The following is a 25,030-nucleotide window of genomic DNA, read 5'->3' as shown; positions in this document are numbered from 1 at the left end:
GGGAACCTGAACCTCCAAGGGCACCTGTGTTCAAACGTACATGCCGACTCATACACACAATGATAAAAACAAACTTCTGGTTCCGTTCTCCCATCCTCATCCCGGCCACCAGATGCACTGGTCTCCACGTCCCCTGCCTCCGCACATCACCTCTGTCCACCTGTTCCCCACCCAGTAGCCACAGTGAGTGTTCTAATCCATACATAGAACTCATGCGCTCTTTGCTGGATGTGACTTGGCAGTTGCGTTCATGGACTCACTGTAGCTATGGTGACTTGAAATGCACAAGGTCAAAGCCATCAAGATCACTCTGCATCCCAGCAGGCAACACTGATTGGACTTGGTGTTTTTTAAAGAAAAAATTTAAGGTGAGGCTGGGAAGGTGGGAGGTTAGAGGGGAGTAGGTGGAGAAGTTGATGGTGGATATGATCAGCATGGTGGATCACACTTTTAACCCCAGCACTGCAAAGGCCGAGGCAGGCAGATCTGGTGTACATATATGGAGTTTCAGGCCAGCCAGGGCTCTACTGTATAAAAAGGAGAAAAAAATAACAATAAAAATATTTTATAAGAGTAAAGGATTTAAAAAAAAGCCAGGTAATGGTGGTGCATGCCTTTAATCCTAGCACTCAGGAGGCAGAGGCAGGAGGATCTCTATGAATTTGAGGTCAAGGCCAGCCTGTCTACAGAGAGAGTTCCAGGACAGCCAGGACTGTTACAGAGAAACCCTGTCTTGAAAAACAAACAAACAAAAAAGAATAAAGGATAATTTTTTTAAAAATTGTTCTGAAAGATCCAGAATTGATCAAATATTGAGATACTTTAGACTAAAAAGTCTTACAACTGGATGGTGGCGGCGGCGGCGGCGGCGGCGGCGGCGGCGGCGGCGCTCGCCTTTAATCCCAGGGCTCGGGAGGCAGAGGCAGGCGGATCTCTGAGTTTCAGGACAGCCTGGTCTACAGAGCAAGTTCCAGAACAGCCAGGGGTACACATAGAAAAAAAAACCCAAAACAGTTTTAATTTTAGAAATATTAAAATAATTATATCTGATATAATATATACCACGTATTATATATACATAACAAAGAAAAGAGCCCACTGGCTCCAGGAACGCCTTGGTAAAATGGTACTCGATAACAAAAAAAAGGAACACCACTGGTGTGTCAGGTTGTAGGTGACTTGGTGACGCTGGAATGTGAAGGGACTGTACGCGTAGATTTCAGACAAGATGTCTATCTTTGACAAAACTATGAATCCGCTCCCTCGTACCTTCCCTGAGTCCTTGCACCTCGAGTCCCACCATGGCAGAACTATCGTGCTGTCCACCGTCTGTGGGCTTCTCTATGTTTCCCAGCCGTCTTTGCGGCTGTAAGCATGTAAGGACGTAGTCGTGTCTAGAGTGCTAGGTGTCACTTCCAGGGCAATGCGTGGGAGAGTCTCTGGGGCTCCTCCATCTCTCTCGCCCAGGTGCATGACCCTGGGGGCCACACAGTCTACTCAGCAGAGCTGCAAGGTGGAGAAAGACTAGCTCGCCCACACTGGACATGAGGGAGGGGTGGGCTTTTCTTAGGTTAAGTCATTCGAGGCTTACATTTTGCTTGTCACGGTGCGTGCGGATTAGTATATACCCTGTTTCGTAGCTCGTGTTCTAATTTACAACTGTTCGAAGGGCCTAATGATAATCAACCTTTTTGTCTACCACTGTTAGCAAATGAAAATAAATGAAGGAAATGGACAAATAGAGTAAAAAAAAAAAAACTACTCCTAATATAAATTACATTATTATGGTATATATACAAATCTACATCATAAATACAATTAGATTGAGAAAGCAGTTTGGAGCCTTGACATCCCCTAGAGAACCAAGCCTCCTGAGTGACACAAATGTCACTCACTCAGAAGTCAGGTCCCACAGGCAAAGGACTGAGAGGGCCAGTTCTTTCTCCCTAATCTACCCCACAGATGTCCCTCCCACCTCCTGAGGAGTCTATCTAAGGACTGAAGCAAGAGAGTTGATTGGCAGATGATGGGAGAAAGCCTCCTCCCAAACCTACCTGAGCGCTCCCCCCACCCCCCGGCTCCTAACTGTTAGATTCAGCCTTGACCTGGGGTCAGGTGGGATTCTCTCCTGGGCACAGGATATGGAAACCTTTATGTTTGCATCTCTTCAGAGATGCCCCAACTAAAGGTCCATGCACCATGGAGATCCTTCCAGAAAGTGGGAAGAGGCAACGGGTCATTAGTAGCAACTCCCAAAGTTGTACACTCACAAAAGTGAGCCATTTAACCGATGAACAAGCTGAAAACCTTTCACTGGATTATCTATCCCAAATCACTGTTTCTTTAGTTTCTTGATCCTTCATCTTTATTGATGAAATATTTTGCCCTTGGAGCCTAGACTTGGCTATGCTACAAGAGTTGTAAAAAAAAAAAAAAAAAGGATCCTACAAACACAACCAGACCATAAATAAACAGTGCAACAATGCCCTAGATGCCAGCATAGTTTCCACGAAAAAGCTCAGGGACATGGGGTTGAAACACGACCTGCCCACCTAACAGGTTATTATTCCAGCACCTTGGGGATTCCGGGTTTTCCTCTTTTTAAATGAAGCTCCATTTTCCTCATACTAATTTTTATTTAGATATAATGTGTGCACGTCTTTATGTGGTAGTTACTGTGAATCAGTACAGTGTGTCATATATCAGGGTAATGAGCATTTCTACTTCATTTTTTTTTGTGTGTGTGTATTAAGAGCAGCTTTGCTCTTCTAATCATTTTGAAATATACAGGTTATTCTAAATCAATAGTTATCCTACTATGGTTTTCTGTGCTTTGGAGGTCTCTAAAATTTTCACATGGACTTATTTACCTTTTTATTTATTTATTGTGGGCATGTGAACACAGGCACGGGGAAGTACCTGGTCCACAATACGTGTGTGGAGGTCAGAGGATGCTTTACAGAGTCATTTCTCTCTCTCCACCATGTGGATCTCAGAGCTTGAACCCAGGTGGTTGGGTGTGGCAGCAAGTGCCTTTATCCCCTGAGCCATCTTACGGGCCTATTTTGGTGTCTCTTATTGCTAATGAACTTCATTCATTCATTTAATAATTTTTAGTTTGGGTTTTTTGAGACAAGGTCTTGCTATATAGCCAAGACTGGCCTCTAGCCCAAGGCAATTCTGCTGCTTTTATCTCTTAAGGGCTGGTAGTACAGACATTTGTACCACCATGCCTGGCTTTATTCAATGAATGGTTATTCCACACTTTCTATATACCGGGAGCGTCCTTGGATTAGACGCTCACTGGTGCTAGCACAGACTCAAGTCAGGGCAGAAAGGCAATAAGTAAAATGATGAAAGCATAGAATATTAGTTGGCAATATGAATGGCAATAAAAACAAAACCGAAAAGTGACGAGCAAGACTGCTCAGAGTAAAGTCACTTGCAGGCAAGCCTGATGACCTGAGTTCAATGCCTGGCACCCACGTGTGGGAAAGAGAGAACCAATTCTGACAAAGTTGTCCTTTGATCTCTATACACACACCATGGCATGCATTCCCCCCACACACAGATAAATAAATGTGATATGTTATCTTTTAAGTAAATGAAGGGAATAGGGAGTGATGGGGAGAAGGTCCCGCCTTCAGAAGGATGGTCAGAGCCACTGCTGACGAGGTTGCCTCTGAACAATGGATGATCACGCCGATTCTTCCGACTGATCATTCCATTTCGGAAGAATGAATCATTTCAAAGGGCCTGTCTTTCTTTCTAGGAAGCCGGAGTAAAAATAACTGGAAGAGATGAATTGATCCATCCCCAAATTCTATGTACCTGATGTATTCTAACCCTGAAGTGGGTACGCGGCACATATTCCTTTTTCCTTTCTCACTGGCAACACTTAGCAACAGTACCTTATATTTAGTAAGTGCTGATCGAACAGGTACTGTTTAAAATATAGACTTAGTTAAGCATCCTACAAGCAAAATCATGGGACTATCCATAAATCCAATGACGACATGCTTGAGAGAGTTTAAATCTGCTGCGCCACTCAAGAAAGTCACTAGATCAAGTACAGATTACAGGGCAGCAAGAAGGACGTTCCCCCCCTGCTCCCACCACTCGGGCCCCTCTCACCTACACCCCCACATTCTAGACTCCCGTAGTCGCCCCCATTTCTTATTGCAACTAACTTGTCAGCCTTCTCCTGTCTCTCAAGCCCAACTTTTCCTAGCTTGGTGTTCCCAGATCTTTGGGGAAAATCTACAGAGGGTACCAGTCAGAGTTCAGAATCCTCAGGACATTTCAGAGTTTGAGGGAATCCTTCAGCACCTGCAGGTTGGCTGTCGAAGCTGCCAAAATACCAAACGTAATTCTAAATGACAGCATCCCAATACATTAGTGCATACTCGTAGAGGACTCTGGCTGAAACTTCCATGTGTCCTGCTAGTCACAGTGGTCTGGAATCCAGCACCAGGAAGGCAAGAGGCAGAATTCTGTCTTTAAAAGGAAAAAAAAAAAATTTACCTGTGCCCTTCATTTTAAAATTCACAAGTGTTTATGAAGAGCAACATAAAACAGAATTCTTCAGAACTCACTGGTAGAATACACTTCAACTGGCTTATTTATTGAAATTGGGGGAGTAACCTCTGACATGTGCTAATTCTCTGTGAAGGTGTGGTTAGTATTGTGTTGTGTGCACTATATTTCCATAGCTACACCTCAGACAGCCTAGCCTAGCCTCAAATTCTATATACAGCCAAGGATGACCTTGAACTTCTGATCCTCCTGCCTCCTCCCACAAGCTGGGGTTACAGGATTGTGCCACCATGCCCAGCTCCCTCAACATGGTCTCCCTGTCTTTCTTGAGAACAGCATTACCTCACAGGGTTTTGTCACACACACACACACACACACACACCCCGTGTAGAAATAAAGAAGTACAAAAGGTTGTAATTTGTGAAAGGCGGGGGGGGGGGGGGGGGAACGACACGACACCAAAAAACCTGAGACCAGGGAGACAGCTCACAGATAAACACATCAGCTCCACAAGCCTGAGGACCTGGGTTTCCCCAGGACTCACATAAAAAGCAGGAGGCTGTGACACACATTTATTCCCTCCCTACCCCAAAGTGAAATGGAAGGCAGAGAGAGTAGAATCTCCTTGGAGCTGGAGGACCAGCTAGCCTGTGATACCATCAGCATCTTAAACAAGAAAGTGGAAAGTGAGAACCACGCCTGAAAGCTGTCCTCTGACCTCTACGTTCATGCAGAGGCAAGAATACAGCACACCTCCCTCCCTCTCCACCCCTCCACCCCCCACCCCCATGATCTGAAAGAGGCTCCCAATACCATCCATCCCCTTTGGTTCACCAGTGCCAAAGACAGTTTTTAAATCCTTACTTTGGGCACACAGCCATAGGTGTGTTCTGGTCTGTGCTAATGGAACTCCTGTGGAATCCTTCAGGGAACATGCTCTTCTACATCTCACTATCTGGTTCAACTTCTGTCTTAGTTAGGGTTTCTGTTGCTGTGAAGAGGCACCATGACCACAGCAACTCTTATAAAGGAAAAACATTTCACTGGGGTGGTGTACCTTTTCAGAGGTTTGATCCATTTTCATCATGGTGGAGAGCATGGCAGCGTGCAGGCAGACATGGTGCTGGCTACATCTTGATATGCAGGCAACAGGAAGTGGACTGTGACATTGGGGGTAGCTTGAGCATAGGAGACCTCAAAGCCCACCCCCCACAGTGACACACCTCCTCCAACAAGGCCACACCTGCTCCACATCTCCTGATAGTGCCACTCCCTTTGAGGGCCACCTTCTTTCAAACCACCACATATTCAGAAAAAATATATATATATTTTTTTTCTTTCATAGCTAACTAGGCACAATGAATTTGAAGAAGTAAATACATGTTTAGGGGTTTCATGGGCAGCTAATGGGGATGATATAATGTTCTTACATAAGGAGGCCCCAATTAACCAACCAAACAAAACCAAGTAACAATAATAAATAACAAGAAATTGTAACTAATCCTTACAATTATTTTTGAACTATAAAAACAAAGTAGATACAGAGAGCTGGAGAAATCGCTGAGCAGTTGAGAGCACTTGTTGCTCTTACAGAGGACCCAGGTTCGGTTCCCAGCACCCATACTGAGTTTCACATATGGGTAACTCCGGGGTATCTGATGCTCTCTTCTGGTCTCCATAGAGATGCACATGATTCACACACACACACACACACACACACACACACACACACACACACACACAAAGCAACGACAAATAAATGTTATAAACAAACAAACAAACAAACAAAAAATCCAAAGTGGGTACACATTATTTCCATTGCCCGTTCAGCCACAGGGAAGTGTGCTCACGCTCAGCAGGTACACTTTATTTGGAGCAATGTGCATTTTGTTCGTTTGTTTGTTCTTGAGACAGGGTCTCGCTATACAGATAAAGCTGCCTCAAACTCAAGATCTCCCTGCTCTTAGCTCCCAAGTGATGGGATTCCAGGCAAGAACCATGACTTGATTTGATGCAGACTTTGGAATGAAAACTTAGCAATACTCATCAAGTACTACTTCTACCAGCCCTAACGCTCAAGTCCCACACGACCATGGGAAGCAACGGAATGCACGTTTTCTGGATTTCATTTGCTCTCAGTGAGTTCTACTCCACAGAGCCACCTAGTGCCCATTTTCAGTTTCTTGTGAGAAAAATATTTTGTAAACTGCAAAGCATCGCACACAAATAAGGTGGGAATGTTTACTATCTAAAAAAGGAGGGGAAAAAAAAACAAGGACAGCAGATAGAAAATCTAAAATAAGTCTAAATAATAAGCATAAATGTAAATGGGTTGTGATTAAAAATAAATATGAAAGGTTTTAACCCACTTTAAAAAAAACAAGCAGGTAAGACAGCAATGTGTTATTATTTACTTATCCACATGAACTACAGCTGTAGGTCCTTGGTGTTTCTCTTTACTGTTCAATTGTGGCCTCTTCTAAAGTACATCTCAGTCAAAGCAGGAGTTAGCATCTGTTTTCATCTGCTTTGGTGCTTACATCCGCACCTTTTCCCGTTTGTACAGAAGGCGTTTGCTTATTTCATGAGCTTCTGTACCTTAGTTAGAAGCAAGGAGACAGATAGATTCACCTGGAGCTTCAGGCAGTCTCCAATACGAGATTGTCAGCGCAGACTCCTGTGAACCCGGAAAGTGCGGGTCTAGTACGAAGTGTGCCAACCACGACTATCCCAGGTACTTCTTGCTGTGTCTTTCCTCTTCCCTCCTTACTCTTTTATTATTTTTGTTGTTGTTGTTGTTGTTGTTGGTTTTTCGAGACAGAGTTTCTCTGTGTGGTTTTGCGCCTTTCCTGGAACTCGCTTTGGAGACCAGGCTGGCCTAGAACTCACAGAGATCCGCCTGCCTCTGCCTCCCGGAGTGCTGGGATTAAAAGGATGAGCCACCACCCCCTGGCCTGTTTTATTATTTTTAAAGTTTTATGCGTATGAGTGTTTTGCCTGCTTGTATGTCTATGTACCGTGTGCATTGTGGTGACTGCAGAAGCGGAAAGGGGTGTTGGATTCTTTGGAACTGGAGTTACAGATGATTGTGAGCTGCCATGTGGGTGCTGGAATTGAACCTGGGTCCTCATGGAAGAGCAGCCAATGCCTTTAAGCAGTGAGCCATCTCTCCAGCCCCTTTCTTAATTAAGTGTGTGCTTATTTATTTTGGTGGTGGTTTGGTTTTAAGCAAACACTCCACTGTTCAGCTCCATCCCCAGTTCCCCTTCTTTCTTCTTCCCACAGAAACTGATTCTAAAAGGGCCTTTCACAAAGGGAAGCATGGAGACTCCTCAGAAGCCCCGGGACAGGCTTTCTCGCAAGTCCTCCAGGAGTCTAGCCCCTAGCTTTGCTGATCACCATTTTAGGGGTGAGAACGGTATTATTCTCAGTCTTACCATTTCCTTATACGGTCACGAGAAACAGGGTGTTCTAAAAGAAAATAAAAGCAAAAATTAGATTCCACAGGAATTAAAGATGTCAGGATAACATCACAAATCAAAAGAGATCACAAAAGTAACTATTTGGGCAATAATATTGAAGTTAAATCTATCATGCCATGTACTAAAACAAACCACACACAAATCAAGATGTTCACGTTTTTTGAAACTGGACTGGAAAAAAAAATAGAACATTTAATCACCAGATTTTAATCTTCTAGGATTAAAGCTAGCCAAAAAGATTAAAACATTTAGAACTTAAAACTTCTGTGTGTCCAAAAGAATATTATTCAGCTATAAAGAAAAATAAAATCATAATATTTGCAGGAAAATGAATGAAACAAGAATTGTATTAAACAAAGCAACCTACACTCAGAACGATGAAGACCACATTTTCTCTCATACGTCTATACTAAATTATAATTTTTACACGTGTGTGGCTGTGGGATATGCCACAAAGCCACAAAGGGGACCACAAGAAGAGGGAAAGAGGTCTTAAGAAATGGATAAAGAAGGTAATAGACGATACGTAACCTGAAAGTGGATTTGGGGAGAAGGGAGAATGGGGGAGAAAGATCAACAAAAATAATGTATAAAAATGCAATAATGCAACCTATATTTTATATGCTTACTTCAAAAATTTTAACTTTGTGTGTGAAAATTTTAAATCTATAGAAGAAACAAAATAAGTATCAGACAGCAAATGGGATTAATGCTTAATAGTGTTAATATTTGAAGACTACCAAAGTACAAACAGAAAAAAATACTAAAATATGTGCCAAGAATAAAATAAGCTAAGAGTATGAGTTAAATTCAAATATGAAAATCCATGAAAGGCCAAAAGCACTTAAAAAAATCAACTTTACTTATTTTTTATTTATCAACCTTACTTATAATCAAAACAATGCAAATAAAGACTGAGACATTTTTGAGACTTTTTTTTAAAGCTATCAAATTAGCAATGTTTTTCACAAAGGATAAAGTGCTAGAAGGTGAATGGCGTGCACATCCTGTGCACAGCTAACAAATGTTTAAGTTAGCACACTAGAAAGAGTAAGTTGGGACTGTGAGTCAGCAAGGTTTTGACATTGTAATCCAATTCTGTTTCTAGAAATGTACCCTGAGGAAATTGTTTCAAATGTGGGCCAAGATGTATGCATAAAAAATGTTCAGTGAGGTGTCTTTGACAGGAAGAAACTGGCAAATCTGAGGTATCTATATCAGGAGATAGGACTAAGCAAATGAAAATGCTTGCATAGAAATGCATGGTTTTGGTAGAAAAAAAATGTGGTCGATTATGTAAGGTCACCATATCTGGAGACCTGTCAAAATAGACATCATAATGACGGACTGTTCCAGACAGAGTCACTTCATGGGAGTTTTTAATGACATGTGAAGGAGCACATTCTCCACTTGGGAGTGTTTTCTGGAAAGGAGAGTAGTACCAGGGAGAGACGGATCAAACTCCATCTTTGTTGCTTTATCAACTACATGATCTTGGGCAATGGGATTAGGTTCTGTGAGATTCAGTTTCTCTCTTTCAGATTGGAGGATAATAGATCTGCGTAAAGATCAAAGATAGACAATTAGATAGATAGATAGATAGATGATTGATTGGTAGATACATGATTGATAGATAGATGATAGATAGATAGGTAGATAGATAGAAACAGACAGACATAGATAGATAGATGATAGATAGGTAGGTAGATAGATAGATAGAAACAGACAGACAGATGGATGATAGATAATAATAGATAACTCACCTGTGTTGTACATGCATGTAAAGCACCTTGCATATATGAATGGTAGTTGGAATTACTAGTTACAACTTTAGTGTAACCATGGCTTTATTAGATCGTTGTTTGAAAAAAAAAATGCAGCCATCTACAGACCTGGCTCCTAGAAGTGCCTGTCCTCTCTAGGAGGTGGCAGCCTGTGGAGGAGATAGTTGATTAACGGGAAGAGAGGACGGGACTCAGACATTTCTAGTTGTTCTTTTAAAGGCTAAACTCGGTCTGACCTAAGGGAAGGGGGGGGGGGAGCAGTTTATGACTCTAGTGTTCTCATCCACAAAAGTCGCAGCTTTTATTCTAAGGGCTTTTCCTACACTGCTAACTTCAGTTTTCAGCTTCAGACACACAGGTCAGTGTCAACACAATGCTGAACCAGTCCTAACGACCATCTGTAAATACTTCTCATAAAAAGACACTTGAGGTTGCTTCATTCATTGGCAGGATGGAACAGCGCTGGAGTGGCCAGCATTAGGTCATGTCCCTAAAGTGGTCTTTAGGTCATGTCACTTCTAAAGTGGTCTCAGATCAGACTCAGCTGTAATTTAAAAATTCCGGGTCTCAGTCCACATCCCATATCAATTAAGTCACATTCTCTGGAGGTGGGACACAGCCATCAGTAATTTTTAAAGGAGATAAACGTCTGGGGCTTCCTACAATATCGTTTAATGGCTAAGAACAACGGCGGGGGAGTCAGACTCTAAACTCTGACCTTGGGCGTGTATACTCCTGCTCTCTGTAACTCGGTGGTGCGGTGTAGGAAATGGGTCCCCAAGGCACTTCAAAGTTAAATAAGACCATATACATTAATTACTGCACGGTGCCCCAACAGTAAGTGTCTAGCAATGGAAGCCATCATTCATTCCCCAAATTTATAAGATGCTGTTTAAATTTCTACAGATTAAAAAAAAAAGTGAAGAATGCAGTGTAAACTGAATTGTGAACAAGCCCTAATTTCTACTTCTGTGGGTTTAAGTGCTTACGACTTCTACTCATCTGAGCTTACTTATATGAATACACACAGGAATAGGCTACAAAGAGGTGCATCTGATTTTTAAGATTAACAACTAATTCAGGGCCTTTAATCTCAGCACTCGGGAGGCAGAGGCAGGCGGATCTCTGTGAGTTCGAGGCCAGCCTGGGCTACAGAGTGAGATCCAGGAAAGGCGCAAAACTACACAGAGAAACCCTGTCTCGAAATAAATAAATAAATAAATAAATAAATAAATAAATAAATAAATAAATAAATAAATAAATAAAAAGAAAAAGAAAACAAAACGAGAATATGCACTAAAGCCCAGAGCATTCTTTAGCTTTTCTTAATACAGAAATCCTCTCTATTCCCGATTTCACTTCTGGTGGTTTCCAGTCAACTGAAGCCTGAAAATATTAACTAGAATCCTCTAGAAGTCAATAATCCGTAAGCTTTAAACAACTTTCATTATAACATGTCACTATCCTTCAGTAAGACTCTTGCTTTAACCTCTGACAGCACCTAACTTAAAAGTTAAGCTTTATCATAGGTATTTATACATTTAAAATAACATACTGTACATGAGTTGGTTTCAGACATTTGGAGAATGCCTTAGAAGGTCTTCCCTGTGGTCAAGAGGGGGACTACAGCATTAAAATGGGGGTGACTTTTGGAGGGTTGCCAGGGCTTCATCACTCTTATTTCTTTGTCTTAGTCTCTCATAGACAGAATTTTTTTTCATAACATAATATTTTATTAGTTCTTGGAGAATTATGTACATGCATACAATGTATTTGGATCATATGCACCCCACTCCTAACTCCTGGCGGATGCGCGCCCACCCCCATCTCACAGATCACCGGAGTTCACACATCGGGAGCATGCACGTTCAAGGGGTGTACCGGTTTGCGGACTGCGCTGGGCAGGTCTGAGTGAACAGCGCCTTGGTCCTCCACGTTTTCCTCCCGTGCGCACAGGAGAGGCTCGGCGACTTCGGGCACGCTGGCTGTCCCCTGGTCTGAGGCGCGCTGGCAGAGTTTGGGGACGCCCCTCCCGTGCAGAAGGCCGACCCTGCTGAGCATCCGAGGGGCGTGGCGGCGGGCGTCCGGAAGCGGCGGGCAGGGGAGCTGGGCGACCTTTGGTGGTGGCAGCGCGCGGTGATGGCGCTCGACCGATAGGGGGCGCCCGCAGGGGCTTCGCCGTGGCGGGTCCGACCCGGCCCCGGGGCGGGGGGCGCCGGGTGGTGGCGGGAGCAAGGCGGGGCTTGTTTGGGCGGTGCCGTGTGCAGGGCGCTGCGTCAAATATTGATATATTGACATCATAAAATTTGTCCTATGAGAGCTTTAAAGGCGTTACCCAAAGGCACAGATTAAACTGGTGTTGACCGTGGAAAGGTGAACAGAATTTTGTTTCTTCCTCAAAGTTTACTTTTTTAAAAGGTTTATTTATTATTTCTTTTTAATTACGTGTATGGGACAAGTGAGAAGCCGGAAGTGGGTGGGGAATGCCCTGGAGCGTTGAAATCCTGCTGGCCTGGGTGCTGGGCCCTGGGATCCTAATTCCTGTCCTCTGGAAGAGCAGCCAGTGCTCTTAGCCTCCCAGCATCCCTCCCGCTCCCAGAGGTTACCCTTGATTCGTTCATGAAATGAATTAAACTCAGGACACTGAGAAAGTTCCCAGCAAGGCACCACCGGGGAAGCGTCTTCACTGATGTATTTGTGAAAAAAAGGTTTCCTTGCATAGGAGTCCCGGCAAGAACCCATGTATTGAGCAGTTTCTTCTAAATGAACTATGTGTCAGTGAACACCGGCCAAGGAAAATGGATTAGCTTGAAGAAAAGCAAGAATAGGATTACAGAGCACTCCCTACCAAAATCGCCATTAAAAACGGGAGAAGAAATGTAAAACAGTTTCAGAAAAGCACTCATGAACTCACAGAGATCCATCTGCCTCTTGCCTCCAGAGTCCTGAGATTAAAGGCGTGTGCCACCATGCTCTTAAAATTTGTTTTCAAAACAGCAACCTACCGCAGAACAGAGCAGGTGAGATTGTAGAGTGAAGAAAAAAAAAGAATTCAGTTGCTGGCGTGTGGCATAAATGCCCCGTCTTACTCAGTGACACAGTGGGATGTAGAGGATGGAAAAGACCAGTGGCTACAACCATGACGGAAACTGTCACTGGGGGGGCTAACGGAGGGGTCGGGATGAGCTCTCCTCATCCAGCCTCGATGCCCCCACTGGTGGAAGAGTCGGGCACCAAGTGTGACGCCCCAAGTGTGACACCCCAATCGTGAGTCCCAAGGAAGCACAGAGTGCCAAAAGGAGTTTGTCCTGACTGAAACAGTCCTCTCAGTCTGTTGAGTGTGGTGTTCATGAAACAGGGCAGCCAGCAGCACTAGTTAAGATTCTACAGACCGTGTAAAGAAATCCACGACGTGGGCTGTTTCACTCAGTGTTTCTAATGAATAATGAGGTTTCGAAGAAACAGTAAGTGCTAGCAATGGTCCCCAAGGTGTGGACCCATCTGTGACCTAATTGGAACAATTAAAGGATAAAAATACTCTTTAAGACCAGTTTTTTTTTTTTAATGTACAGTCTAGCCTAGCCTAGAACTGCCTAGGTAGCCCAGGTTAGCCCTGAACTTGCAATCTGTCTGTCTCTGCCTCCTGAGTGCTGCCGTTACAGGCACGCACTCTCTTGTATGACTTTTTAAAATAAATGCATTTGTGAGACAATTAGGAAGCTTACTATTTATTGCGGATATTATATAGCATTAGAAAAAGTTACTGAATTTTGATTGGTGTAACAATGGCATGGTTATTGTTAAGTTTTAGATCCTCAGCAATTAGAGGTATTTATGGGTGAAATGCCATGGAGTCCATAATTTTCTTTAAAACAAATTTGTCCTGCAGGATGCCCCCCAAAATTGGGGGAGGCAGTGAAGAAAATGCCTAAATTAAACAGAATTTCAAGTAGGGCACTGGTGGTGCATGCCTTTATCCCAGATCTCTGGAGACAGAGGCAGAGAGATCTCTGGGTGAGAGGCCAGCCTGCTCTACAGAGTGAGTTCCAGGACAGGCTCTGTCAGAGAAACCCTGTCTCTAAAAAACAAAACAAAACAAAGCAGAAACCACACGATTCCAAAAACTGATCATAATTGTTGAAACTAGATGATGGATACATGAGAATTTATTATATCACTCTTTATTTTGAGTATGTATACTTGAAGATTTCTAAAATAAAAAATCATGTGCCCTGAAAAAGTGTGCCCAACTTTTCAAAGTGACACTAATGATGTCAACTATGCATGTAAAAAAACAAAAACAAGAAAAGCAAACAAACAAACAAACAAACAAACAGACCCTTTTTAACGAAATACTAGAAATAGGTATTTTTCCATGATACCAAGCTGCCTGGCAAGACATTCCCACCAGTGCGACTGTGGACTGATAGTTATGGGGGGCCAACTGCTCTCTGCTGAGATATGAGGCCTGTTCTACAGGAATTATTTCATGCTTGGCACTATAAACATGGTCAAAAACCCATGGCAGAGGAGACCACAGGCACAAGGGGGAACCTGCTGCTGTTTTGTTAAATGGTCGTACTCTCACACTGCATTCTAAATCTTTATGTTTACACCTATATGTTTGCGTTGCTTTCAGTGCCGGTCATGGAAGCTTCGTTTTGCAGAAACAGAGGCCAAAACAGAGTCAAAACTGGTCAAAGTGTCAAAACCCTGAGCACAAAACATGTAAGAGCAGATGGGGAAGAGAGCTGGGACATGCTGGCTTCTGGACATCACGTGTCTAGTTCACAAAGCAACTGAGCAGCTGTGGTGACCGGCACAGACCAGCACAATATCAAGCCAGTCAAAGACCAGCACAATATCAAGCCAGTCAATGACCAGCACAATATCAAGCCAGTCAAAGACCAGCACAATATCAAGTCAGTCAATGACCAGCACAATATCAAGCCGGCCAAAGACCAGCACAATATCAAGCCAGTCAAAGCTCCACGGTGGAGCAGGGAGGAGCCCCAAGCCTCTACCCCTGTCAGAGGAGGTATGCCGTTGATGGCTGCTGAGGCGGGGAGAGCCACTCCATTTGGGAACAGGAAGTTGGTAGACTGCTCGTGCCCCAGAAGATGTCCATGAGCACATGGGCAGTACTAATGGGACTCTGGATTGCTGATGACAATTTTTTTTAAAAAAAAATATGGCACGAAGTTAGGAAAGAGATGAGGTAAGGAACATAAGTCCCTAGCCTAAACTCATGGGGCTCCTGCACCTCATGGAGAGAGATAGTGTGTGTAGGGGGGGTAAATATGGTCATTACATTCCATATAACTGTGTGAATCTTTCAAAAATTAATTTCAAAAACAAGAAACTTGTGGCTAGTGATGCATTTTTTTAAAGCAGAAAGAGAAAAATATCTCCAATTGTGTCACTTATTTGAATGTGACATCTTCGTCCCACGTGGACAGCTAAATAGACACAATTATGAATACACATTTGCCTATTTTGTTGTCTCTCTAAAAGCTTATATATTTAAGTAGGCAACAAAATTTGATTCAAGAATATATTGCTGAGCACACGTTGGTGGCAACATATGCAGAGAAAACAGTTGTATTAAAATACAGACTCTCTGCAGGCCCTCATTTGAGTCATAATTCAAATAGGTCAACTGTAGTATCCACAGCACACCTGGAAAGCCAGCACAGGAGAGGCTCGTGCAAGAGGAGCTTCAATTTGAGGTTAGTCTGGGTTTTGTAGTGAGACTTTATCGAAAACAAACAAACAAACAAAAACAATAACAACAACAACCCCAACAAACAAAATAATAAGCCAAAAAAAAAAAAAAACCCACAAACTCTAAATAGTAAAAGTCTCCGTAAGGATTGACCAGTCCACCCACCTCACTCCTTAGACAGAAAATGTGCTCAGGACACCAAGAGTCAATTTCTACTTCCTGCCTCCTGGGTCAGTGCTCTTCCTATCCATATCCTGCTTTCTTCTCTTGGAACTGAATGCTCGAATGCGGTGGGGCCAGGACTCGAGAACAGCCGTGTTAAAATGGCCACATTTCTTTGGGGACTGTCGGCAGCAGTAAGTTTGCTGCCTTAATCTTAAATGCCCTCTTTTGTCCTGTCCCAGTTAAGTTGTTTGTGTGAAAAATGTGCAGTTGGGTTCCAGAGGGTGCTGGGGATCAGTTCCCCTGTGGTTTTTCCTGTTTGGAAAACTGTCCGGCTTGCCTCCAGATACAGAGTAACCATTCCTTGACCCCTGCTGTTAGAGGGGTATATAAACGCATGTTGGTACGAATAAAGAGAGCTGCTTCCCTGATGAACTGAAACTGGGTGTCTAGAGTGCTGTTTAACCTTGGCGTCCCTCGCCAGATTTCGTGCTCCTGCTGCCCAGGCCACAGTAAGTGGAGGTCTCACCGAGACCTGGAAAGAGGGGTAAGCGAACGAGGATCACCCTAAAAGGAAGGGTGGAGGATTGAAACATTGGTACGTACCATGGGTAATTCTACTGCAAAAGCTCAGTTGGCCACTGAGGTAAGGGAATTAAGTCAAGTAAGCAAGGAACAGGAATTAAGTCTAGCACCGCACTCACATTTGTGGACACCATAGCTGAAGCAAGTTCTTGGTTTCTGACGGGAGGAGATCTGAATATTCCAGATTTGGAACAAGTAAAAAGAGAGTTACAAAAGATGTTGCAAGAGAAAGGTGCAGATAAATTTCCTACAGCTGCATTTTCTCTATGGAGACTTGGGAAAGATGCTCTTCCGACTGATAAAGTGAAAGTGAAAGAGCAACTTTCAGAGTGCCAGCAAGCATTTGCTACCGCTCAGGAGGCGGAGATGAATGAATCTTTGAAAGGGGAAAAGGAAGAGGTCGAGGTCCCCTGTAAAGAGCATATAAGGATATTTGTGAAAGATTTAATAGATGAGGAAGAAGATGATGATCTTGCCTCTGTCTCAGATTTAGTAGAGGAGGAAGAGCAGCTAGAAAAAGAGATAGAGGAACTACAACAGAAATTGCGCCGTGCAAAAGTATATTGGCAAAAAAAATAAAGGGTGGTGGTGGTATGGCATGAAACATATCCAGTCATTGAAACTCAGAATCAAGCTGGACAGGTGGTCCGAGAACATGTTCCTTTAACTTTAAAAGATGATGCCTCAGGGAGAAGCTGAGTTTATGGAGTTTAGTAAGAAATCCACCTGTGTTACTGCCTGTGAGTATTGATAGCCCTGTTTTTCCTGCTGTATTTTCTTCTAATTGGACAATTGGTACTGCTGCCAGCAATGTAAAACTCTAAGACAGCTGGCAAGAATAATACCAATGATATCTCCTTGAATCTGAAAGGCAGCTTTCATGATTGCCTAGTCCTGAGTAATACTTCTTTGGCAGACTTTGTAGGTAGTTCCAGCATGTCCCATGCTGTGGGTCTCCAAGTGCTCCTTTCCCTTTTGTTGTTTGGAATGGTGATGTGGGAGGGGAGGCACTACTAAACTGTTCAGTTCTAGATTGTAGCTTGAATAATTGCTGGAGGGCAAATTGTTCCCATGCAATGATTGTGAGAATACCTGCATTTGCAGTGATGCCTCTGGAGAGTCCTTCTGATCAGTTTCCGCTGCAACTGAAGAGGACAGGAAGAGACTTTGGCATTACTGCCACAATTGTTGCGGCTGTGGCTGCATCTGCTGTTGCTGCTACAGCTGCTGGGCTTGCATTATCTCAGACTGTTCAACAGGCTGCCATTATCAACACATTATCTGAGAGGGTGGCTGGTGCCTTGGACATTCAGTAAACATTGAACGGACAATTACACTTTGGAATTCTGATGCTTAATCAGCAAGCAGCACTGTTACAAGAACAGATATGTTGTGGATACACCAACATACGTTATGCGCTTATGGAATGTCAGAAGTTTGTATAACCCCTCATGCAGCTTTTAATGCATTAGCCAAGGTTGCAGAATTGAATGCTTATTTGCGAGGGCCTTGGAACGGGACATTTTTAAACTAAGGATTAATGAAACTAGAGTTGTTCCTGTAAATGAGCGGACCTGGTGGTCATTAATGTCTAAAGCTGCTGGGTAGATTACTAGATGGGCAGGGTCTGTTTCCCTCCTATTAATCTGTGCAGGCGGTATGGGAATTGGGTTATTTCTGCTATGCCGATGGCAACGCCAGTTCACTCGACACTGACAAGTAACCAAGCAAGCCCTTCTGGCCATGTCACCCTCTGAATCTACACAAGTGTGGTTACAAATGTTGGACAGATAGTAGCCAGAGACGGGCAACTCCTGTGGTCTTCATGCGACCTAAGGCAGGGGGTATAAGAGCAGCCCCCTATGACGGGTAAGTTTGGGGATTGCAACAGGTGACCTAAGACAGGGACTATCAGATCTTCCACAGGCTGTTCTAGCCAATGTGTTCCTTTTAAAAATAAAAAGGGAGGACATGTCGACAGCAGTAAGTTTGCTGCCTTAATCTTAAATGCCCTCTTTTGTCCTGTCCCAGTTAAGTTGTTTGTGTGAAAAATGTGCGGTTTGGTTCCAGAGGGTGCTGGGGATCAGTTCCCCTGTGGTTTTTCCTGTTTGGAAAACAGTGTCCGGCTTGCCTCCAGATACAGAGTAACCATTCCTTGACCCCTGCTGTCAGAGGGGTATATAAACGCATGTTGGTACGAATAAAGAGAGCTGCTTCCCTGATGAACTGAAACTGGGTGTCTAGAGTGCTGTTTAACCTTGGCGTCCTTCACCAGATTTCGTGCTCCAGCTGCATGAGCCACAGCACGGGACCACAGGGAAGATGTTGCACATCCAGCCCTTCCTCTTAGTTGTTGACCTTTAGCACAAAGGCAGCATGGCTCCCTGGCCCTGAAACATTTCCCTTTCCCAGAGGGTGCCTCTTTCTCCCACACAAGGCCAGTCCGGTCCTACCAGTCTGGTCGCTACAAGTGTGTTTACAGGTTTGGGATCAACTGAGTTGGCTTTGCACGCTGGTCCATGCACCCTTGGCCAAGTACTAGGTCTCAGATTCCTCATCTGCAAACCAGGAACCAAAAATGTAAAAGAAGATAGAGGGGGGGAGGGAGGGAGGGAGGGAGGGAGGGAGAGAGAGAGAGAGAGAGAGAGAGAGAGAGAGAGAGAGAGGGAGAGAGAGAGGAGTCTGGTTGTGATTAAATGGAATGTCCATGTCTCTCGACTCTGCAGTCTGTTACAGCTTCTCTTGTCCTGTAAATTGCCTGTGGCCATGTGAGGGGAGCAGCAGTCAGCAATGGAGCTTACAGAACCCAGCCCAGAGGATAACAAAGCTACCCTGGGCCCATCCTGGAGGGGCAGAGCCTGGGAGGATTGTCTCCAGAATGCCCCTTGCTTCTGCTGAGCTTCCTCCCACTTGCTGCTGCTGAGCACGTCCTGCCGTACAGTGTGGTTACTATGTGGAGGGATCCCACTGCATCTAGTGTAGTGTGAGTGTTTCTTGGGAAAAGCCCACCCCCCACTGGGCAATTGACTTGCAGATCACAATGAAGATGATTTTTATAAGAGCAATGATAATTAGTTAGAACTGTGATTTAATTGGAATTTCTGAATTAGCCTAAAAGATGCAGGTGGTTAAGCCAGTAAAGATGATTAGGAAAATGCTTTAGGTTATTCTGCCAATTGCTCCAATAAGAGACACAAAAAAGACAAATATGAGCTAAAAGTCCCCTTCCCCTTTTTAGATGTGACATTTACAGAAGATGAAAAATAAAAACAAGGAAGTTTCATGCATTGTAGACCCATGAATTCTGCCTGCGGAAAAACAGTCTGATGATCAAAGAAAGCAATTATGTCCCTACACCCAAGATTAGGCCTAAATTCCTTGGTTATGTAGCTTACAGAATTAATCACAGGCCCCAGTATGCACCTTGAAAAAACAAAGCTGTGAAAGGAAATTAAATAGCCCTATTGTGGAATGGTATTGTAAAATAAAATATATTAAATTAAAAAAATAACCCTATTGTGTATAAAGAAAATACATGGTTAGCTGACCACTTGAATGAAGTTTCATAGGAATCTGCTACACTGAAACCACAAACAGCTTCCTGCGAGTGCAAAAGGAACCAGCTGAAATAGACTTAGCTTGTGTAAAACTTTGTTAGTCAATTATAAAAGAATCATCGCTTTGGGGGGAAGATGTTATGGTAGGAAAATAAATACAAACAAAAACGTTTAGCTATTTGTGGACTTCTAGGGAAAACATGTAACTGTGATCTCAATGTGATTTCTTCTTATGTAAAGATTTTAATTTGTTTTTGGAAATCGTGTAACTTGTGGTTGTGAGGTAATCCCTTCTTGCATAGAAATATTTGTATTAGGAGGTATAAAAGGAATAAAAAAAAAGAGAAAGGAGAGGGAAAGATGTAGAAAGAAAAACATCAGAAAAGAAATAGAAGGGAACCATCAGGAAAGGAGAAGACCTGGGGAGAAGAAGAAGAAAACAGCAGGGTAGAAGAACAGAACAGAAAAAGAACAGATGAAGAACATCCAGCAGAGAGAAAAATAAAGACTTAAGCTTTGGCCTTGGGAAAACGTCTTCTGTGTGCGTGTGCAGCTTTGCTGACGCCACACCTCCTTTCTAGTTTCTCTGACACTGCTGGGAACTGGTCTTCCAGCAGCAGTAAATGCCTTAGGAAACACTCTGCTCAACTTGATATTCCTTATACCACACAGTGTGCACGGTCAAGAAGTCATCTCACTCTGTAAGGGAGTACGAGGCATGATTCACCATCACTAGCCATAATACTACACACTTACAATGGCCAAGCATTGGGCCAAGCTTTTCTGTGCATTCTCTCTCATCTCTACCCTTAGGTCACTCCTAGCACGTGTAACAAGACCTCCCTCCCCCATGCCGCGAGGAAGAGAATAGGGTTAGGATGAAGAGAAGGTTATGGGGTCTGATCATGCAGTTCCATATCTGCGATCACTGTGTGCATGGCCCCTGGTTCGTCATTTGACTCCTCTGTGTCCCAGTTAGCTCATCTGTAAAATGAGGACGAGGATAGTGCTTACTCCAATGGGTTCTCTCGAAGATATGACAAAATGGACACAGGTTACTTGAGCTCAGTAGCTACCAAGCGAATCTAGAGGGTATCAGAAATGTCCGTATAGAAAACTCCTTCATCCACCTGCTCCAAGCAGTAGAATAGAAAAGACCAAGCGTCTAAAATGCATGTCCTATCCTCATGTAGCTTAACACTAAATAGACAGAAAGAGGAACAAGAATCAAGAAAATAGGTTCAGGATGGAAATTAGTGCACACGAGGTGCCCGGTAAGCAGAAGACCTTGCCTACTTTAGGGAGAGTAGTTTGGGAAGCACCTTTTAAAGGAAGTGATACTTGAACTGGGGGATGGAGGGGGTGGGGTGAGAAGGTACTCTGGTACCTTCTGATGTGGAAGAAGATGAATTTGAGGACAGCATCACAGGAGAGGACGTGGCGAGTGTGGAAGCGCTGTGGAGGATCCAGGTCAGAGGCTCAGCAATGTCATGGGCCAGGGTGACTGAAAACAGCAGCGAGGGAGGACAGTGGACTTGTGGTTGGGTCAGATGACCTCCAACCCTGGAGGGATTCTGTTTCTGGGATCTGGCCAGGAGCAGCTGAAGGATCTGGAGCAAGATGGCTGAGTACATCTTCCTCCCAGGGACCATCAGAACATTCCAGCTCAATCCCTCCCTTTCTAGTGTTTCAGTTTTACACCATCGTTGTGGAGTATTAGTTGAAGATGTATTACATTTGTTTATGCTATGGAACATTTGTTTAATGATGCAAAGATATGTTGCATTATTTTATGTTACTTTTGTTTAACTCTGTGAAGCTATATTATTTTGCCTGTCTAAAACATCTGACTGGTCTAATAAAGAGCTGAATGGCCAATAGCCAGGCAGGAGAGAGGGTAGGTGGGTCTGGCAGGCAGAGCGAATAAATAGGAGGAGAAATCTGAGAAGAGAGGATCAAGGAGCAAGACAAGAAGGACAGGAGGACATTAGGGGCCAGTCACCCAGCTACACAGCCAGACACTGAGTAAGAAGTAGAAAAGATATACAGAAATGGGAAAAGATAAAAGCTCAGAGGCAAAAGGTAGACGGGATAGTTTAAGAAAAGCTGGCAAGAAACAAGTTAAGCTAACGCTGGGCACTCATAAGTAAGAATAAGACTCCGTGTACTTATTTGGGAGCTGGGTGGAGCCCCCCCCCCCCACACACACACACACCAAAGAGCAAAGAGTAAAAGAAACCAAAAACACTCCATAGCACTGAACCCCACTGCTTCTAGGTGGCCACCTACAGCGGACTAACGGGGCTGATGGCAGGGCTTTGAGTCATCGGTGGACAAGACTGCCACCTTCTGGGGAGATGCTTCCAGACAGTTGCACACTTGGGACTCAGTCATGCTCAGATAAATCCTTCTGATGAGGATGAAGAAATATCAACACAGAAGAACTCTCCACCAGCCGCTGCCTGCCTCCTAAGGAGTCCATGCCCGAGTGCCAGCGAGGTGAAGTTGACCTGTGAGGACAAGACAAGGAAGAACTCTACCATGAAGAGTGCTAAGTGCTAGGAACTGAGGGGATGACTGTATTAGGAAAAGCCAGTCAGTGCTTGCAGTGGCGGGATGAACCTGTGCTGTGCGTTACTATAAATTCTCTTGTTTTACTCCTTCTTCCTCCACTTTTACTACTTCTTCCTCCCTGAATTAATCGTTCGTCTTAGAACAGATGCGCGCCTCTTTTTTTTTTGTTTTGTTTTGTTTTGTTTTGTTTGTTTGGTTGGTTGGTTTTTTCGAGACAGGGTTTCTCTGTGTAGCTTTGCACAGATGCGCCTCTTTGTAGCACATTCCTGTGTGTATTCATGTAAGCTCAAATGAGAGGAAGGCAGAAGCGCATACATCCACGGGAATACGAAGAAGCCCGTGTTCACAATTAGCCTCAGCTGTCAACTGGACAGGCACCCAGAGTCACCTGGGAAGAGGAACAACACCTTAAGAACTGCCTCCATCAGACTGGCCTTTGGGCATGTTTGTGGCACATCTTCTTAATTGCTCCTTGCACTCTCCAGCAATCTTCTGCCAGTTCTATAGCTGTATTGGCACTAAACGGCCTCTGTACGGGTCCTCTGGAGGAGCAGTCAGTGCTCTTAACCGCTGGGCCATCTCTCCAACCCTGCCACCTGGGCTTTTTAATACCTACTCTAGCTGGGGTAGCCACGGGCCTTCAGGGCATGAGAATGAGAACAGGAAGACTCTTCCAGAAGCCAAAGTAGAAATCCAGGTGAGAAATAACCATAGCTGGAGTGGGTGTTAGCAGGTGAGATGGATGATTTCAGAAACTGTTCGATCAAACTAACAGAACTTTTGTTGGCTGAATTGTGTTTGGGAGTGAGAAAAAGGGGAATTATAGGAAGAATAGATTGTTTTAGTGCGAGCGACTGGGTGCTGTTTTCTTAGATGGAAAAAACAGAAGGAGAGGGTTGGGAGGAAATAAAGACTTCCGTTAGGAAGTACATTACAGAGCTGGCCAGGTGACTCCCCCGCCACCTGATGCAAGCCTGATGGCCTGAGTTTGATCCATGGAACCCACAGAAAGGTGGAAGGGGATATAGGAATTACGGCTCACCAGGAGAGACCTCGTCTGCTATGTTTAAAGACTGCTGTGATTAAGCTGTGCATGGCTCTAAGTTACTCTGTTCTGTGTAAAAACAGTGGCTTTCAGGCTGTATGTTGCCAAGGTAACTCTATTTTATAAGCAGATTTTGGTTCCGTGTTGAGTGCAGAGGCAAAAGCAAATGGTTTTGTATCTCATTATATATGCAGAGAGCATCTTTTCAACATGGCCATAAAGCACAGAATAATAAGTAGTTCTTAAAGTACAGAGGCACTGCCTGGAAACTTGACAAAGTAGATTGAGAACACATGAACAGGGTGTGTTAAAACCATGTCAGGAAAAAAAAAATAACTTGAGAACTTATCAGACACACCAGACTGAAGAAGAGTGTAGCATGTCAACCCCATAAGACAGGACACCTAACACTGCAATGGTGACAAACCCCACGTCCTTTCATGGGACCCCAACAGTGTTCTTTGGAGGACCAATAGGCAGAGAACTCCTGACTGCCCAGGGCTTCACTCAGATCGTCTCTATTCCAGACACAGCCTGTCTGATTGCTGTCTGTCTGGACCTACGCCTGCACCCAGCCTCTGCAAGCAGATGTCTGTGAGTTCAAGGGCAGCCAAGTCTTCCTAGTGAGTTCCAGAACAGCCAGGGCTACACAGAGATACCCCAGTTCAAAGAAGAGTGTTAAAATTTGGGGATACAGCAGGGAGTCAGTGAAGAAGCCCGAGGAACAAACTGAGGAGACTATTGTTACAGAGGACATGAGGTCTGTGTCTCAAGAAGGGAAGAGCTATGTATACGGAACGCTGCCAAGACATTAAATAAGATAATACCAATACCCCTGTAGCTAGTGTCTCCTCTACACCTACCATGTACCAAAACCTGTTCTACATCCCTCAAGGGTATTAGCCCTGATCTTTTGACAACACCCAGGACACAAAAAGACCCATTGGATTTTATGATACAGAAATCAATAAAAAGAGTTTCTTCATCCAACAAATATTATTAAGTTCTGCCTTCATGAGAACGTAATGTAAAGAACTAAACACAGAGACACAAATTCGAGTTGGATATGTGTTTTAAAGAAAATTAGCAGGTCAAAAACTATTTAGTATGAGGAAGGAGCAAATACTTGAGCTGAGAGTCTCCCAGTAGAAGAAAAAGAAAGGTGATTCTGAGAGAGAAGAGGGTGCCCGTTCTCCTCAAGAGCAAAAAATGATAAGGTGAGTGGAAGTGCTATAAAGTTAGAGATATGCCAGGTCAAGTTCAAGATCAGGTCAGTGAGTTGGAGATGTAGCTCTGCTGAGGGAGAGAGTGCTTATCTATCCCACGCAAAGCTCTGGGCTCATCCCAAACACTGTGGAGGCGAAGGCATGAGGATTAGAAGTTTAAGGTCACCCTCTGCTACCTGAGTCTGAAGCTAGCTTGGACTGCATGGAAATCTATATTGAAAAGAAAACTCAGGTTCATGATAAGGCTAGATCAAGTGAGGCTCTGTAAACCCGTTAGATTACGTGCTACAGAAGATGGGAACTACCTCTGGGGTGGTTGAGAGCAGGAAATATGCTTGTGATGTATATTCTAGA

General features: G+C 43.9%; 1 protein-coding gene across 2 annotated transcripts in view; it reads right to left on the bottom strand.

Annotated features, from left to right (window-relative positions):
* The window catches only part of Thegl (theg spermatid protein like), a 56,125-nt gene that overhangs the window by 26,357 nt on the left and 4,738 nt on the right, over positions 1 to 25,030 (bottom strand). For both annotated transcript variants that reach the window (XM_028855056.2, XM_028855137.2), the window contains exon 2: positions 7,974 to 8,007. In XM_028855056.2, the coding sequence (XP_028710889.1) occupies positions 7,974 to 8,007 (34 nt within the window). The remainder of the gene's footprint in view (positions 1 to 7,973; positions 8,008 to 25,030) is intronic.

This window comes from Peromyscus leucopus, chromosome 10 (assembly GCF_004664715.2).
Source record: "Peromyscus leucopus breed LL Stock chromosome 10, UCI_PerLeu_2.1, whole genome shotgun sequence".
In the NCBI taxonomy this organism is placed as follows: domain Eukaryota; kingdom Metazoa; phylum Chordata; class Mammalia; order Rodentia; family Cricetidae; genus Peromyscus; species Peromyscus leucopus.
Note: the sequence above shows the minus strand (reverse complement) of the source record. Positions and strands in the feature narration are given on the sequence as shown.